The sequence below is a fragment of the Dama dama genome, chromosome 23, assembly GCF_033118175.1.
Source record: "Dama dama isolate Ldn47 chromosome 23, ASM3311817v1, whole genome shotgun sequence".
Taxonomy (NCBI): Eukaryota; Metazoa; Chordata; class Mammalia; order Artiodactyla; family Cervidae; genus Dama; species Dama dama.
The window spans coordinates 35,449,716-35,467,703 of record NC_083703.1 but is presented as its reverse complement, the minus strand read 5'-3'; the positions used below and the strand labels follow the sequence as shown (position 1 = coordinate 35,467,703).

Here is a 17,988-nt window from a genome sequence, read left to right as displayed (position 1 = left end):
CTGAAGTTAGCGACACTGTGTTATCACACGCCTGGAAGGCAGGAAACACTCAGTAAATGTAAGCTTTATGTAATTAATAGTAGAAACACACCAGGCTTTGGCTTGACTAACAGATTCTCTCCAAGTATTGAACTGTGTTTTTTTTTTCCCTTTATCTTGCCACTTGCCCTTGGCAGGGGCCTGAAGGCTCTGCTCCTCACTCCAGGACAAGGTTGATGGGGCAGCCATTGTCTGGACCATTCCTGGTTCCGGGGGGCAGCAGAAAAGAACTGCCTGGAGAAACTAGAGCAGGCAGTAACATGCTCTGGCCCAGAAGACACACACACACACTTCAGTTCACAGCTCACTGGCCAGATCTGGTGTCACAGGGGGTCAAGAAGGTCAACGCTGTTGTGTGCCAGAAGGCAGAGAGACAGAATAACCGAGAGAAAGCATAATAATTACCATAGCTTTATTATTTAAAATTATAATAAATACATACCCTATGGCAGAGGACAACATAACCATCTGCTCAGCAGCCTTCCCATCCCTTTTTGGGTTTTGTTCAGGTCTCTCCCCTCCCCCCATAGTCATGGGGCCTCAAGGGGAACGTGACTGATGCCCTCCACACCAGGGTGGCCTGATTGGTCAAGGGGGGTTCTGCCTCTCTTCCTGGTGACTGATTTAGGAAAGAGCACATGTAATTGGGGCCAATGGCATACAAACGAAGGCTTCGAGTACCTGGGGGCTCAGGGGAAATTCATTTCTCCGTCTTCTTCAAGAGTTTCCAGAAGTGACTTTTACTTTCTTCTCATGCATACTGTCAAGCACAGACACGAGGTCTGCAGACAGCTGCAGCATCTTGTTGCCCCCAGCCTGAGGATGCAGCATGCAGAAAGAGCCCACAGGGACACAGATTTAAAGCCCCCAAACTGAGCGGGTCCTAAAACACTCCGCATGTCCCATAATGGAGTGTCGTTCTTTAAGCTAACAGGAAGAGGACTGTCTACTACTTTTAGCTGAAAGCAGCCTAACCAATACTGTCTGACTATTAACTAGAGAAATGAAGGGTGGTGGTGGGTGGGGGAGGGGCAGAGTCTGGATAACTGGCACCGTGGGTTGGTGGGGTGGCAAGAACCCAGTAGCAGCAGCAATCAGAAGGTGAGCATGATGCCTAAGGTCCACCACCCAGCCTGGCCATGACCCCCCACAACCCAGCCATGGGCCCTGGACCAGCCTGCAAAACAGGCAGGTCCCTGGCCAGCTCTGCAGCTGTCGCCTTAATCTCTTAGGAAGATCTATTACACTGTCTGGAAGAAAGCACTATTCTTAAGACCCGTGATTAACCCCAGATTTTGATCTGCGGCACAGATTTCCTGCTGGTTCTCTTTGAGCCCCCTTGAGGGATGTGCCTCTGGGATATAACCACAATTTCCAGGACCAGGTCATAAGACAGTCATGTCACTTGATCGTGAGCCCTCTGGTTGTGCCTGCCGAGCACAACAGACCATGTCCAAGCCTGGTAGGCGAGGCCCTGTGATCTCCATCATGTCGGGTGACCCCCTTGCAAGGATCCATTGCACTTTCTGTCCCAGCTGAGCAAGCCTCTTGGATTGCATCTTCTGGAGTTGGGTTTCTTTAAGCCTTTTCTTACATCATCTTCTCCAAAGCAGATCAGGTTAGAGTCGGGGACACATCTCAGATTTACATCCTCACCAGGAAAGGGCTCTGCAGGCCTCTGCTGCGTGGCTAGTCTTTTATTTCCTGTGTTGTTTTAGTTCAAGGCAAAGGGGAGGATTGCTTATTTTTCATCCTGTCATATGAAATAAAGCCCTGGTTTAGAGTTCGGCAAAATTTGATAAGGAGCATCAAGGCCTGTTTTTAATAAACCGGGGGGGGGAGGGGTGGGGGGGAGGGGTGATTAAAAAAAAAAAAATGTCTGCTCTCTGCATGAAGATCCCAACTCCCTGAAGGAAGGAGTCTTATCTCCACCACCATCAACATGAGGCTGTTTCCTGTCTCGCCAGGAGTATAACTGGAGGGAAAGCGCTTAAATTAAGGCATATGGGCTCAGGGTGAGATTGAATTTATAAGGAGTTTAGGAAACTTTCAAAGCAGCACAGATGGGTGTTGGATAGTGGTAGGTCCATCGCTATTGGACAAGCACCAGTGTGGGGAGTGGATGAGCCCAGGGTTCGTTGTGAAGCAATCAGCTCTCATCAGCCCAGTGGAAGCAGGACCCATTGCTAGACCCATGATACAGGAGGTGGGATGGTATTTTCAAGGCCACCTAGGTGGTTTTGTGCTGGTAGAATAATGAAGCTAATAATTCAGGTGTGATACTCTTGAAATGCTAATAGAATGTCTCCCTGGGGTATTCTTTCTTTCTTTCTTCATCAGGTAATTTCTATGCATCTGTCATGACTTAACCCCCTGTGGGTCCCCCCTCCGGCAGCTCTGTCTTTATGTCTTGTGTCTCTGCTTGGATCCAAGCACCAAGGCACCATTCCCGAGCTTAGCCCCTCATGCGTCTAGAAGTCGGAGTTTGTGGAGATCAGGTTTGAGAGGCACACTGAGGGTCTCAGCAGATGACAGGGGACAGAGCATCATCTAAACAACCCAAGGGATTTTGGGGGTTACTCCAGAAAGGAAAGCCAGGGCAAAGTAAATTTCCTTCCAGTCAGGGCACTAGAGTCAGTCCTCAAGGGGGTTACCATCTATTGGGAAAGACAATATAGAAATATAGTTCAAGGGACTTTCCTGGTGGTCCAGTGGTTAATAATCCACCTGCCAATGTAGGGGACACGGGTTTGAACCCTGGTCTGGGAAGATTCCATATGCCATGGGGTAACTAAGCCCATGCACCAACAAGAGAAGCCACTGAAATGAGAAGCCCACACACTACAACTAGAGAGGAGCTCTGGCTTCCTACAACTAGAGAAAACCCTCACACAGCAATGAAGACTCAGTGTTTTTAAATTAAAAAAAAAATAACTCAAGCATCTTCAGACTTTACCAGTTGGTGGTGACAAATAGTAACTGTTTCCTTGGTTACCACAAGTACAAAGATGCTGGCCTACTGATTTCTCCTGAGGGTCCAACACAGGGAGGAGCTGAAAAATTTGTTGCAAGAAACAAGTGAAATGCTTGAGATGATGCCTGGATGGGGCCATCCTAGCATCCAGACTACCGACAACATTGACAAGGTCCAAAGTGGTTCTTGAGCAAACAAGTGATGAACTAAGAGAATGATGGGTGAAGTTTTCATGTATAATAACTAAGAACAATAGTCACTGTTTATTAAGAACTTACCATATTGGATGGATTATCCTAAATTTTATTTTTCTCATTTAACTTTCTGGGTCACATAATATGTGCATTAAAAAAAAAAAAAACCAAGGTGTTGTTCATTTACAGTAGTATGTTAGTTTCCGGTGTGCAGCAAGGTGATTCAGTTATATTTTTTTTTCAGATTATTTTCCATTATAGGTTATTTGAAGTTGTTGAATATAGTTCCCTATTGCTTATCTACTTTATGTACAGTAGTTTGTCTCTATAATCCCATACTCCTAATTTATGCCCCCTCCTTCCCATTTGATAACCATATGGTTGTTTTCTATGTCTGTGAGTCAGTCTGTTTCTGTTTTGTATATAGATTCATTTGTATTGGTTTTTTTAGATGCTACATATAAATTATTTCATATAGTATTTGTCTTTTTCTGACTTACTTCACTCAGTATGATAATCTCTTCGTCCATCCATGTTGCTGCCCATGTCATCATCTCATTCTTTTATGGGCTTCCCAGGTGGTACAGTGGTAAAGAATCTGCCTGTCAACACAGGAGACACAACAGACGTGGGTTCAATCCCTGGGTCAATCCTGGGTTCAATCCCTGGAGTAGCAAATGGCAACCCTCTCCAGTATTCTTACCTGGAAAATTCCACAAACAGAGGAGTCTGGCAGGATATAATCCATGGGGAAACAAAGAGCTGGACATGACTGAGTGGCTGAGAACACATATATACAACATCTTTATCCATTTATCTGTCGATGGACTCTTGTGTTGCTTCCATATCTTGACAATTGTCAATAGTGCTACTATGAACATTGGGTATATGTATCTTTTCAAATTAGAGATTTTGTCTTTTCTGAATATATACCCAGGAGTAGGATTGCAGGATCATACGGTAACTTTATGTTTAGTTTTTTAAGGAAACTTCATACTGTTTGCCACAGTGGCTGCACCAATTTGCATTCCCACCAACAGTGTAGGAGGGTCCCCTTCTCTCCATACCCTCTCCAGCATTTGTTGCTTTTAGACAGTTTGATAATAGCCATTCTGACCTGTGTGAGGTGATAACTTATTGTGATTTTGATTTGCATTTTTCTGATAACTAGTGATGCTGAGCATCTTTTGTGTGCCTGTTGGCTATCTGTACATCTTCCTTGGAGAGATGTCTATTTAAGTCTTCTGCCTATGTTTTTATTGGGTTATTTAGGTTTTTTTTTTAATTGAGTTGTGTAAGCTGTTTATATATTTTGGATATTAACCCCTTGTCAATCACACTGTCTAAATTTTTTATAAAAGTCTTCAGAAGGGAGTACTCTTGCTACCCACAACTTATAGCTAAGGAAACTGAGGAACAGAGAGCTTAAAAGTAATTCAAAGGTAACACAGCTTTGAATCCAAGCAGGTTGGCTCTGCAACTCTCAGAGGATGGAGAAGCAGGTAAATACAGTGATGAACTAGAAAATGGACTATTTTGAAGGAATTTAGCAACTTCTGTTAGACTAGTTCTGCCCCATCTATATTTTCAGTTTTTATTGGTAATTTTAGTTAAATACTCCTATTGGCACCCAAACCGCCACTAATTTTCAAGAAATTAAAGAAGGGTTTATTACTTATAAAATTATGCAGAATAAGGAGTGGAGGGTGATATATGGACAAAGAATCTTCTCTGTATTTAGGGGAAAAGTTCAACTAACAGCCATCTAGTTAGTTTAGATGGTTGAGACTTGGCCAGTGTTATAAATAATATCAAAGAATATTTCAGTCTCCAGGAATTTTTTGAAACCACATTTTTTTCTAACCCATCCTGGTGTGTGTGTGTTTTAAAAAGCTGAAAGAAGAATCTGGAACCCATTTCAAAGTTTGGTTAAAACTCATGCTTGCTACAGTCTGATTTCTTTCAGATTTTGTCCATCTTTCAAATCTAAAATATAATTCTATAATATTTGTGGCCAACTGTATTTCTATTGAGAAGCAAGAGAATAGAGATTGTCCTCTAGAATTTCTTTTTCATTACAATTTTGGCTATCTCTGGTCCAGTCTATTTGTTTCTCTTTTTAAAAATCTTATCTCACTACCATATGATTTCACTCATATATGGAAATATAAAAAACAAACAAAACAAAATAAGTAGACAAATCAAACAAAAACAAACATGTAGATACAGACAACAGAGAGGAAGGGGTAAGAGAGATCAGCTGTATGATGATTGACGGAAACTAAATTTTTGGTGGTGAGCATGCAGTAGGGTAGATCAAAACAGAAACAGAATGTTGTGCACATAAAACATATAATGTTATAAACTAAGGTTATCTCAATCAGAAATCTAAAAAAGATTTTAAGGTTAACAACTTTCCCCCAATCTTGTGTACATCCTGCTGGCCCAAGTATTTATTCTTTTCATCTGTTCAGATCAGAATGACTTAAACAATGAAAAAACACAGTAGCAATAATGTGTATTCTTTATTTACACAGCAACCTTCTTTTACAGATTCTAAACTTTAGGGAGTGAGAACACTGTCTTCTAAATGTTTGTGGGCTGGATCTAGGTTCCTCAGTAAAAGGCATTTAATACAGATGGAAACATTTGGCAGAACTCTCAAGGTTATAGTTTTATCAGGGCCACTTGTTACTTCTCCCTGTTACATAATCCTATCACATTTTGGCCCTTCTCTCCATGGACGTTCCAGACAAGTCAGCTACCAGAGATGAGAAAAATTCAACTTTTCATCTGAATTCATTGTTTGAACACTTACATCTCCCACTCTAACCCAGGGAAAATGGTATTTTTATTTCAGCAAAGGTTAACTTCATAACATTTGATCTTGGAACATTCGTGATGAAAACCGGGTTAAGAAATCCCATGTCACAGCACCTCCTGTTCATGTCTGGAAACCTTGGGGCCAGGTCTGGCCACAACCCAGGCCTCTCTCTGATCCGAGTCACTGATCTCATTTCTCATGACTCCTTGACAGACTCCAGCCAAGAGAACTTCCCACACACATCTCCACACACAGACCAGTCAATCAAAGCACTAATGTGGCACCTACTGTGTGCAAAAAGAGCCCTATGTTTTACTCTCCACTGGCCAATTGCTGGATTAAAAGCCTGGCTCAGAATTTCCTTCCAGAAAATGTCCTTTGCTTAATGACTCCCCTTTCCATTGTCTCTATAAATATGTGTCCTCTGGTGAGCCCAACTCCAGTCCTGCTAAGATAATTAGCATTTAACTAGGACCTACAGGGAGGGATAAATTGGATGACACAATAACCCTGTACACACACAGATACACACACACATACAACTCACAATTATAGTTAACAAAAATTTCATGAAAACAATACTAACTCTTACTAGACAGGATACGCTCAAGTATTTTAAAATTCTAATTCTGTTTCATTTTTTAAAAATTCTCATTTTTATGTACAAAATTGATTTCGAGACCAGCAGCCTGAAAATCCCTGGGTATTTAGCATAGAAGTTAATTAGAGATTCTAGAGAATGAACCTATAATTCAAGCAGGAAGTTCACAAATATTGTCAGAGAAAGTGAAGCTTGCTCCAAATAAAATACTTGCTAACAGATGCCAAGGTTGACTAAATCCTCTGAATTTCTAAGAATTAATTCATTCCTGAAGGCAAACTTTTATTTGTGAGCATCCAGTCCAGTCTAGACTTGAGCGTACAAAAATGGATAGATAGGGTTCTTGTCATTCAGAACCTCATGGTTTAACAGAAGATGCAGAAGACCCAGGACTCTTGGTCAGTGCCCTAAGTTCTACGACGCACCCTGGGGTGCTCCCTAATTCAGGAAGGGGTGGGTGCACTTCCTAGACCTGGCGACTCTCTAGCGGAGGCTAAAAGAGGAGTGACACTGTCTCCACAGACTGAGAGAATCACAGATGCTTGTGTTTCTAGAGGAGGGGCCCTCTTGGGTCTGCAGGCATTGTGAGCGAGTGGTCCCTATGACTCCAGTGAAGGGCACTGACAGGGAGATGGTCAGAGATGAGCCTTCAGAAGGAAGTGAACAAAGATGCTTGAATTTTCTCCTGAAACCTAAAGGTAACCCACTGACAGGATAAAGAGGTTTCCGGTTTTGAAAGATCCCTAAAGGAGCAGTGTGGATGATGCTGGCCAAGAAGTAGGCTGGGGCAGCAGGTCTAGTTAGGGGGTGAGTGCAGAAACCCAGAGGAGAGAGCATAAAAAAGAACTTACTGGGGTGATAGTGGTGGGAATGGAGAAGCAGGGAGCCCTCTGTGAGGCATCAAGGACACAGCGGCCAGTGGCTTAAAGTAGGTCCCGTCTGGATGGGCATCTGTGCTAACCACTTGGCAGGAGGATGTAGGTGGGGAGACAAAGTTTCGGGAAAGGAGTTCAGTGCTGGATATGCAGAGTTTGGAGTGCCCAGACTGGTTTTAATAGCCATTTGCATATGGAGATTAGGGAGCAGTCTAGCCTGGTGTTAGATGAAGCCACAGGCAAAGATCGAACCAGCAGAAGATTGGAAATAAGGCTCAGAGAAGGCCCCAGATTCGGGGTTATTACTGATTTGCTAGAGATCAGCTGGGTCTGGTGAGCCTGGGATCCGCACAAGCTGCCTTGTCTTTGCTCCTCCAGCTTTTCCTAGCTTAAATGCTGCCAGAGCTCTCCCAGAGAGCTGGAGAAGTGGAGAGTCTTTATTGTATTTATCCAACACAGTCCCTCCTTCAGGAGACTTCTGGAGATGGCACAGGTGCCAGGCAGAGGGCATAGCTCCAACAAAGGCAGAATGAAGACGGTAAGGGTGATTCTCTACTCAGTCACTAACAAACTGTAAAGGGCTGGTTTTGAAATTTCTGGTGGGCAGGGGGTTCCAAATTGCTCATAGATTCTGCTCTATCCTCTTGACACACTGGACTGTTGTACTGATTGTATTTCTGAGGACCCTGCGCTAGGAGAGCTATTTCATTATTGGGCCTAAAGTCCTTCCAGCTTTGAATTACTGCACCTGAGTCCACATACAGACCAGCTCCAGGGGAGGGCAGAGGGATGAGGAGGGAGGAGGGGAGGCTGAAGCTCAAGCTTTCTTCTAGGGTGTTAGAAGCTCACTGTTGTTATGGACTGAGTTGTGGTTCCCTGCCCCTTGTCAAATTCATCTGCTGAAGTGCTAACTCCCAGCATTTCAGCATGTGACTGTTTGGAGGCAGGGTCTATAAAGAGGTAACTTACTTAAAATGAGGTCTCATGGGTGGGCTGTCATCTACTCTGACTGGTGTCTTTAAAAGAGGAGATTAGGACACAGACAGACACAAACAGAAAAAAGACCATGCCAAGGACAGAGAGGACCGCCACCCTCAAGCTGAGTAGAGAGCCCTCAGGAGAAACCAGTCTTCCTGACACCTGATCTTGGATTTCCAGCCTCCAGATCTGTGAAAAGATTAGTTTCTGTGGTCCAGGCCACATGGCCTGTGGTAGTTACTAGGCAGCCCTAGAGAACTATCAATAACACACTCACCTTTCATTCTTCTGATGGGGGCTGTTGTGCATAACTTGGTGTTATGGTGTTCCTCCTACTCAAGAGGAAGGGAGTCTAACACTCAGAGGAAAAGCAGCAGGGGCTGGATGGAAATCACATGCCAACGCAAGCTAGTGAAACAGACGAATACCAAGTGCGGATTTCACAAATCTAAATTTACCTACTGCTTTGCAGATTACCAAGTACTCCACGAACCTTATTAACTCGTTTAATCTTTGCAACTGCCTCAGCATCACCTGGGAACTTGTTAGAAACGACAAGTTCTCAGCCCTGGCAGATGTAAAGCATCGGAAAGTGGGGCGGGGCTTCGCGACAAGTGTTTCAACAAATCTCAGGTGGAGGTGGGCGGGGGATTCTGATCAGCGAAAGTTAAGTATGAGAACCACTTGGGTGGGGAGTGGGGGAAAGAAAGGCAAGGTCTTCCGTCCAGACCCGCAGGTCGGAGGGTGACGTGACTTTCACAGTTGTGATTGGAGGGGCCCGGAGCGCCTGTGACTACAAAGTTCGCACACCTTGCTGGATTTTATCCCTGGATCGGCTGGACACTCGGAGCTCCAGTTCCAGGTCTCTAAGGTCAGTGGCGCCCCTCCGGCCTCAGAGCGGCTGCAGGTCTGGAGCCCGGGAGCGCGGCGAGCCCTGGGGCCCGGAGCCGCCGGACGCGTGCGCGCGCGCGTTCCCCGGCAGGCGCGGGTGCGCGCCGAGGGGGTGGGTCGCCCGGGCCCCGCTGGCCTGGCGCGCGGTCCGAGCCACTCAGAGCGCCTGGCGGCCGACACCCGGGGGCCCCACAATTAATACCCGGCGCCCGCCCGCCGCTTCGGGACTCGCGCGCCCGCTCTCGGGGAAGGAGGCGCTCGCTGGGCCCTGACCCGCCTCGCAACTCGTCTGCTCTGGCAGCTGCAGCGACCGAGCGCCGGACAGACTCTCCCGAGCCCCTCGCCAAGAGCCAGCTCGCGCAAGGACCAGTGTGCCACCCCCTCGCCACCCTCGTCGCCGCGGGGAACTCTGCGCCGGCGGCTGGCAGGCAGGTGGGCGAGCGCGCCGGCTAGGTGAGTGCGGGAAGTCGGGGCGAGCTGGTGAACCCGCTGGGCTGGGGAGGCGGACCCTCGAGCGTGGGTGTCCTCTGGGCTCCTCCTGGCCCCTCTCCAAAGTTGTACCCTGGATCTGCGGTAGGGCGGAGGCGGGGGTAGCGGGAGACGGGTAAGCTCACCTGCTGGAAGTGTGTTTACTCGGGCGAAAGAACGAGTCATTGGCCAGCCACTCCCCCCTGGCTGGGGAGCAACACGCCGGCCGACCTGGGCTCCCCTGGGACTGCGACTGTCCCTGAAGCTGCCCCAAGTGTCTTCCGAGTCCTAGGACTCGGGGGTGTGATAAGGCCACCACCCTCGCCTCCGGCTCTTTAATTCGGGCAGAAGTAGTCTACTGAGAATCAGGACCCAAACTTTGTTTGACACAGTGAAACTGACTTTCCAGGGCTTTTTTAAACTGGTCTTGCACACGCGGTTAATGGTGGGTTCCTGAGGACGCCTCCGGGGAGCAGAGCTGGACCGGCCGGCCCGCGAGTGGGGCGCGCAGTGGGCCCGGGGCACAGGGACAGCCCTGGTCCTCTTGGGCCGGGGTCGGGCCCAGCTCGTGCATAACGGCCCACGACAGTCCCGGCGCGCTGACGCGTACTCTCGTGGGTGGCCGCGGTGGGAGGCGCGGGAGTCCCTGCGCTCGGCCGGGCTCCATGTTCCCGACCCGCTCCAGCCCGGGGAAGCTCCGGCCGGTGGCCCGGCAGAGGGCGCCCGCTCCCGATCGCCGCGCCGGCCAGAGGAGGGAGGGCACTCGAGTGAGGCTCCAGGTGAGGAGCTGTGAATCATCCCGGGAGGGGGACCCGGTCCTCGTTCTGGGAAAGCAGGCAGGGAGTGGCCGCGGCGCTGTCGAGAGTCCAGGCTGCCCAGCGGCAGTCGGGCGGGGAGCTGCAGCTGTGCCCCGGGAGAACTGGGGGAAGCTCGGAAAGAAGGTGAGGAGCGTCCCTCCGCACGGTGGCCGAGGGCAGGGATCGGCCGCGCAGAGCTCGGGCGGGCAGACACTAGGACGCGCCGCGGTGCGCCCTCCCCCGGGGGCCGGAGGTGAGGTTAGTTAGACTTGGGCTTGGGGAGGTCCTGCCCGGGGCACCGGGGGCGGCCGACCCCCGGGCCGCCGCGATGGGGCGCTCCCGGGGGCGGGGGCCTGCGGGGTCCCGGAGCAACAACAAAGGCGCGGCGCGGTCGCCGCTCCCACCCACTTCCGTCCCGGCGCGCCCGGGCGCGCGCCGCCCCGCGGCACCGGCCGGCTCAGGCTTCCCCTCCGCGGAGTTTCGGGAAGTTAGCGGGGCGGCCCGTTAGGCTGGGAGGAGGGGCGGGGAAGGGGCGGCCCGGGGAGGGACACGCGTGTGCCCAGAACTGCGACACTGCCGGCCTCCCTGTCTCACCGCCTGGGCGGAGGCTGAGGGCAGCAGCGGCCCCCGGGCGCCTTCCTCGGGTTCCCTGGGTCGCGCCCCAGCGGTGGGAAGTGCAGGCGCCGCGCGCCCTGCCAGCCCCCCGGGCCACGCCCCTCCGCGCGGGCTCCCGGAAGGGAGGGGCTTAGTCCCGGGGTGACAGCGGCCGTCCCCCGGTACCCCGAGGGGAGCTCCAGAAGGCGGTAATTGCATTACTGTGAGGGAGCGACCCGGCAGCTCTAGTTCAGGCCGCAATCTGGGTCAGGTGCGGGGTTAAGCGCTTCTGGCGTCGGCATTACAGCTGGGTGCAGTCCTGACGGTTTGTTGTAATTGAAGTTCCGCCGAGGGGAGAGGACGGCGGGGAGAAAGAGGGGAGCTCCTCTTCTCCCCCGAGGTTGTGGTCACTGCGTGCAAACCCCAGGCTTAGGCACAAGCCTGTCCTTGGGATGGCAGGGGCAGCATCTCCCTTGTGCGACAGACGCTTCCCGGGAGCAGGACGCCAGAGGAGGTGCTGCCCAGGAGAAACCCGGGGCGCTCTGCTCTGGTGTGAAACCGTATCCGGCCGTAATCGATGGATAGATTTCACGTTTTCTTATCTGCCGCCACTCCCTTCTGAAGTAGGGAAAGGCCTTCTGAACGAGACTCTTATATCCACTTAAGAAGGATCGTCACCATTCACTCTTAAGCCTCCTAGCCTCCCGCAGAAAGATGACTTCTATCGTAAAGATGGGGAAACGGGCTCAAAGAGGTTTCCAGCACCGAGTCTGTCCAGCTCCAAAGAGTACCGTTCGTTTGCTAGTCCCAGTTCCTACGCCAAAGGCTGCCCCTCGAGAGGCATTGTGGATTGGTGATTGCAGTCAGTGGTACAAGCTCTAAGCCTGGGTTCGGTTTGATGGTGTTAGTTATTAGGATTAGATTGACTCCACCTGTGGCTGACTTTTGCAGTCGCTCAGGGCCTCAGCTAAACCAAGTTTGTTTATTTAGGCCACCGCGAGCAACTTGGAGGATCTTAGTTCCCCAACCAGGTATTGAACCCAGGCCCATGGGTTCTGGCAGTGAAAGCCAGAACCCTAACCATTAGGCTACCACGGAACTCCCCCAACTCTTGGTTTAAAGCTTAAGGTATATGAAGACAACTAAACTGCTTAGAGTCATCTGACAGCACTAAAGAGAGGCAGAAACAGCTGCGGTTTGCCTCCGCAGGCGTCTCATTAGGCAGGTGGGCCGGGGCTCCGGAGGTCTATCTAGGAAGCTCACAGCTCCGTTGGCCTTCCTGCAGGAAGACGGCTGCATTTCCTACCCCATCTAAGCTCTGACATTGCTGCCACGTGTGTTTAAAATGAAGTCTGCCTTGGAAATGCATCAACCTTCATTAATTAAAGTCATAACTAGTAGGTTATGACAAAATTCCTGTTAGGCATCTGAGATCATCACATGTTTAAGCCTTATTGAACTCCAGTTTATGATATGAGAAGGTGGTGTTGTCTTGAGTGTACTGGAAGTGTGTTGTCTCAGAGAAAAATGTTGTTTGAAACCCTGGAATGATAGTCCTGACTCAGAATGTCCTAGGGCACTGCCAGTTGTGCAGACAGCGAGGTGTGATGATTAAGGCCTGGCTTCCTCTGCTGCCTCCCCCGTCTAGAGGTGTGTGACGCTGGGGCTTCCCAGGTGGCACAAGGGTAAAGAATCCACCTGCCAAGCAGGAGGCATGGGTTTGATCCCTGGTTGTGGAAGATCTCCTGGAGAAGGAAATAGCAACCCACTCCAGGATTCTTGACTGGGAAATCCCATGAGCAGAGGAGCCTCGAGGGCCACAGTCCAAAGAGTCGGGCACTACTTAGCAGCTAAACACCACCACAATCATAGCATTGCCTGGTTTCAAGCTGCAAGGGTTAAATGTGACCCTTCATATAAGGCACTTAGTAGCAGGGATCCTAACACTGTAGCCGCTCAACAAGTGTTAACTAATAATGAGGAGGTTTGAGAACAGAACCTTCTCTTCCCTTGTGTGGAGAGGTACAATAGTTGAGAGTTAACTTGATCGTCTTCATTCATGTAGCAAGGTAATGCACTTAGCTATTCTTTCTTGTCAGCAAGTGTTATGTGTGTGTCTGTGTTGGGGGTGGGGTGGTAATGATGGAAAACTTTGTCTAGTCGCCCAAGGAATTTACAAGGAGCTCTGGAACCGCCCGGTTTTCCTCCTCCTGTCACCGCTGTGTAATTTTGTGGCCAACCTTCCAGCTATTCCTCTTTCTTTTTAAATTCAAAGCCAGTATCCCTTGGCCAAGAGGACAGGACTTTAAAAAAAAAAAAAAAAGCCCTCAAAACCACCGAACAAGCTGGAGAAAAGGAAGCAGGTCTTCTCTTTGTGCCTTCACTAGCCACTGACAATGCTAAAGAAAATTTCTGTGTCTGTGAAAATTGTGCTGGCCTGATCCTGGCAAGTGGGAAAATAGAAATCTTTCTGGAATATGCTTGGAAAATAGAATATTTTCTGGAGTCTGTTTAAAGATGAGCCACAAAATTGATCAGGGAGGGAGGAGAGTTTGAGATAACATTTTAAAACTGTTTGCTCAAATATGGTCAACTGTGTATGATGCCCAGATTGCCAAACTAACATTTGGAAGGTGGCAGAGAGGGATCTGGTTATGTCCAGTTAAGCTACACGAGTGAACATCCAGGATAACTATTTCATATGTTAAAAAAAAAAAAAAAACTTGGAAGATTTTTGATTTAGCCAATGCAAGTGGAGAAATAGCTATTTTTAAGTGTACTATGTCAAGTTGTTGATGAAGACCTCCTGAACATTGCTGGTTCTTGGTTTTTGCATTTATCTTTTAAATCATCCTGGGTGAAGGTCTGGAGACCTTATAACATCATTAAATGCCACCCAATGGTGAAAGTTGTCACCAAGAAGGGCATGGAGTGGAGTCCAGGGTGGGATTGCCCTTGAAAGCCATACACAGATTTTTCCATTTGGGTGCTAATGAGCTGCATGTCTATAACCAGGGGACGGCGTGCAAAGGGTTAGCAGCGAGGTTTCTCCCCTTTTGTGCATCTCGCTTCATTTGTAGCTACTTGTTGAGTTTCCAGGGCGGAAGAAAGAAGCAGCTGCGGGGCATGCGCCAGACCTGCGCTGGGCTGTCGCTTCCATTGTGGGGAAGATGAACAGGCAGCCTTATTTTGGATCACATAGCAGCTTGTTCAAAAGCATCTTGCATTCCCCAGCTGCTCCACAACTTCTTCGCGTATGGGAGAGAACTTGCCAGCTGCTGGGGCAACTGTGCTTACATTTGCTGCTTTTGTGCAGAAACCCAGGAAGGTAAAAATCCATAGACGCCTTTGTTAAACTGTAGCCATTGTAAAGAGTCTTGTTTGTTTCTGTTATGTCAATGTTATTCCAGATAGAGGGTCTCAGGGGGAGAAAAGGAAATGTCAGAATTAACATTCCCTCCCTCCCCATACCTTTTTTTTTTTTTAGGATGACCAGCGTGTATGTAGTTTTTCTCCCCTGAAAACCTAGGCTGCTTTTGTATTTCGGTGACTAACAAAGAAACAGGTTGCATGGTAAAATTAAGTGTTTTTTTTTTTTTTTAAGTTGCCATATTCCTCAGGGTTAATCATATATATTCTTCTGTTGTGTGAAATGTATAAAAGTTACAGTATATGTCCAGACTGTGCGCTTTTGTTTTCTGAAGATTTAGGGTATTTTGCATTTGTTAAAGCCAGCCTGTGCCCACACCCCTTATCTTATCCTTGAGAAAACTGGAGTTTCCAAGAAGTTGTTACTTACCCAAGATGACTTAGCTCTTTGGTTTACTTCAGTATGTCTTAGGTTGAGTGTTTACATGCAGGCAGGCCTGGAGAACCTGAAGATGAAAAAGGGCTTGGGCCTAGCCGTGGATGGACTCGCAGGTCAGAAACAACAGACACAAACAAGTACACCATGAGGGCTGTTATAGAGGCAGCGTGTGTGTGTGTGTGTGTGTGTGTGTGTGAAGGTGCCTCTTCAGAGAGCTTTTTGTTAATCCCATTATTGTCACCATGTCTGCTCAAATAAAGCCGAGGAGAAGGGTATGGGGCCAGGAAGATGGGAGAGGCTTGATAAGGTTGATCAAATGTTGAGTTCATATCCTAATAAGAGAAGGCTTCGCACGTGCGTGTAGACACACCTGTCTCTACCAGAGCCCAGTTCCCTGACTCCTGCCCAGCATTCAAAAGCATGTACTGTGCTTAGTTGCTCAGTTGTGTCTGACTATTTGCGATCCTGTAGACTGTAGCCTACCAGGCTCCTCTGTCCCTGGGGATTCTCCAGGCAAGGATACTGGAGTGGGGTGCCATGACCTCCTCCAGGGGATCTTCCCAACCCAGGGATCGAACCCAGGTCTCCTGAATTGCAGAAAGATTCTTTACTGAGCCACCAGGGAAGCCCAAGAATACTGGAATGGGTAGCCTATTCCTTCTCCAGTGGATCTTCCCGACCCAGGAATCACACCAGGGTCTCCTGCATTGCAGGCAGGCAGATCTTTACCAACTGAACTACCAAGGAAGCCCACTCAAAAGCCTCTTGCCTCCTAATTCCTGTGAATGGAGGTGAACGAATGACTCTAGCAGCTGCAAGCATAAATCCAGTGCTTTATAGGAATTGAGTCAGCTTCAGTCCCTTTGTTCTAGGAGAGGTTATAAAATAAACTCTGATCACTTGTGTGCGTGTGCTAAGTCAACTTCAGGCATATCTAATTCTGTGACCCTGTGGACCATACATAGCCCACCAGGCTCCTCTGCCCTTGGGATTCTCCAGGCAAGAATACTGGAGTGGATTGCCATGCCCTCCTCATGAATAAAACCCTCTGATTGTGATGCTCATCGCACTCTTAGCATCTTTTGTGCAGGCACCCACTGTGGCTTCAACTCTCTCAGCGACCCATTAATTGCCAAGTTAGACCCACATTTCTAAGCCCTTTAATCTTCTTCAGGGCTCCACTGACACTTCCACACATCTTTTATTTCATCTCCTTTGCACAGGGATCTTAGTTTTTTGACAGCATCTCAGCTTTCATTTGGTTTTGCTGGCATTTCTTTTGAGACCCTCAAGAACTGTGTTTGGTTCTCTGAGCTGATGACCTGGTGTGGCAGGAAGGGGGAGGTCTCAAGGGTGTGGGGTGTATTTTACAAAAGAGGAAACTGGCTCTGCCTTTGAGAACCTTGCCTGGCTAGGATTAGAATAAGATCCTGCCTCAAAGATCCATGCCCTTGCTGATCAAGTCTTGAAAGAATCAACTTGTTTGAAACTAGAGGACAAGGCCTCACCTTCTGGAGACTTCATTGCGTGTCTTTTGTCTGCATGGTCCCCACTGGATTCTTTCCCTGGAATAATTCTTTTCCTTATTGCACTTCTCTGAACGTTATAAATGTCCACTTACCATGTTCTGTTTTCAAGTCTTGGCTCTTGAGAGCAGTTGCCAACTTCTCTTTTGTTCCTTTATTTTTTAATTGAATTATAGTAGACTTACAATGTTGTGTTAGTTGCAGGTGTAACAGGTTCAAATGATTCAGTTGTACACACACACATGTATATAAATCTATTGTTTTTCCGCTTCTTTTCCATTAGCAGTTATTATAAGATATTGAGTGGGGTTCCCTGTGCTATAACAGTAGGCCCTTGCTGGACATCTGTTTTAAATATAGTGGTGTGTATCTGCTAATCCTAAACTCCTAATTTATCTGCCCCCCCTTTCCACTTTTGGTAACCATAAGTTTGTCTTCTTTATCTGTGTGTCTATTTCTGTTTTGTAAATAAGTACGTTTGTATCTTTTTTTTTAGATTCCACATATGAATGATATCACATGGTATTAGTCTTTCTCTTCCTGACTTCACTTAGTATGATCACCTCTGGGTCCGTCAAGCTTTATAACACGGGCATCCCTCCTACCTGCATGAACGAGCACACACGTGCCTGCATACACACAGAGGCCCAACATGGCCAGTGGACGTGTTACTCTTCTTCAGCCAGCCCAGCTCCTTTTTTCACGTTAACTACATCTCAGAGTGTTTCATACCTGTTCAGTGCTCTGGATGCAATAGCTGCTTCCCTGTAGGAGGAAGAAGGTGATGAGCTTTGGGGGTGCAGCCATGAGGGGCCGCTTTTTGTCTCAAGACTGCCCCACTCCGGTGAGTTCCTTGTGCGGACAGTTTTGCTCCCATAGGCCTCCTAACAGTACCCCACACCCCAAGCTTTGGCTGCCTTCTCCTCCTTGTAAGACCCTTTTTTTCCCCCTCTCTGATGAGCTGCCCTTCTCCTAGTCTGTGGCCGTCACCCAGCCACCTCTCACAGCCGTTGGTTTCAGGTGTCTTAGGGACACTTTGCCTGGAATGCCCTTATCTCCATCTGTCATTGGTGTTTGATTGCTCCCCCACTATCCAGCCTCCCCTTTGACACGGGGTGAGTTCTCCCGCTTGCCATCCTCGCTGCCTACTTCTGTGGGCTTCTCCTCCTCTGGCTGATGGCTGATCCTTGGCTCATCCTGCAGCCCTGTTTTGGCCCCTCTGTCTGCACTTTCCCAGGCCTCCCAGTCCATGGCTTTGTTTCTGTCCTGCTTTTTCCTTCACGCTTCCTCTGCTCCCCACCCCACCCAACCCCCTATTTTGGTTTTGTTTTGTTTTACCCTCTTGATTTTTATTTGTTGAGATGTAGTCGACATACCAGCTACAGGTGTACAACATAATGATTCAATATTTGTATATGT

General features: G+C 48.3%; 2 protein-coding genes across 5 annotated transcripts in view; one reads left to right on the top strand and one right to left on the bottom strand.

Annotated features, from left to right (window-relative positions):
- The first annotated feature begins 9,540 nt into the window (after positions 1-9,540).
- The window catches only part of SVIL (supervillin), a 254,119-nt gene continuing 245,671 nt past the window's right edge, over positions 9,541-17,988 (top strand). The window contains exon 1 of one of the 4 annotated variants that reach the window (XM_061126354.1): positions 9,541-9,829. The gene's annotated coding sequence lies outside the window, so the exon portion shown is untranslated. Of the gene's footprint in view, positions 9,830-10,629; positions 10,786-10,875; positions 10,895-17,988 lie in introns of those variants that run through there. The other 3 variants (XM_061126353.1, XM_061126358.1, XM_061126356.1) reach the window with 3 other exon arrangements.
- On the bottom strand, positions 9,826-17,376 carry MUC8 (mucin 8). The gene is made up of 4 exons (XM_061125657.1): positions 17,302-17,376; positions 11,236-11,432; positions 10,267-10,763; positions 9,826-9,944 (listed from the first exon to the last, which is right to left on the bottom strand). The coding sequence occupies exons 1-4, from the start codon at positions 17,374-17,376 to the stop codon at positions 9,826-9,828; spliced, it is 888 nt and encodes a 295-aa protein (XP_060981640.1).

Coding starts and splice junctions, on each gene's coding strand:
- MUC8 (XM_061125657.1), bottom strand. CDS start 17,376: ATGGCTGCACCCCCAAAGCTCATCACCTTCTTCCTCCTACAGGGAAGC. Junction 10,764..11,235: donor CCTCAGCCTCCGCCCAGGCG/GTGAGACAGGGA, acceptor AGCTTCCCCCAG/TTCTCCCGGGGCACAGCTGC. Junction 9,945..10,266: donor TAACCGCGTGTGCAAGACCA/GTTTAAAAAAGC, acceptor GCCCTACCGCAG/ATCCAGGGTACAACTTTGGA.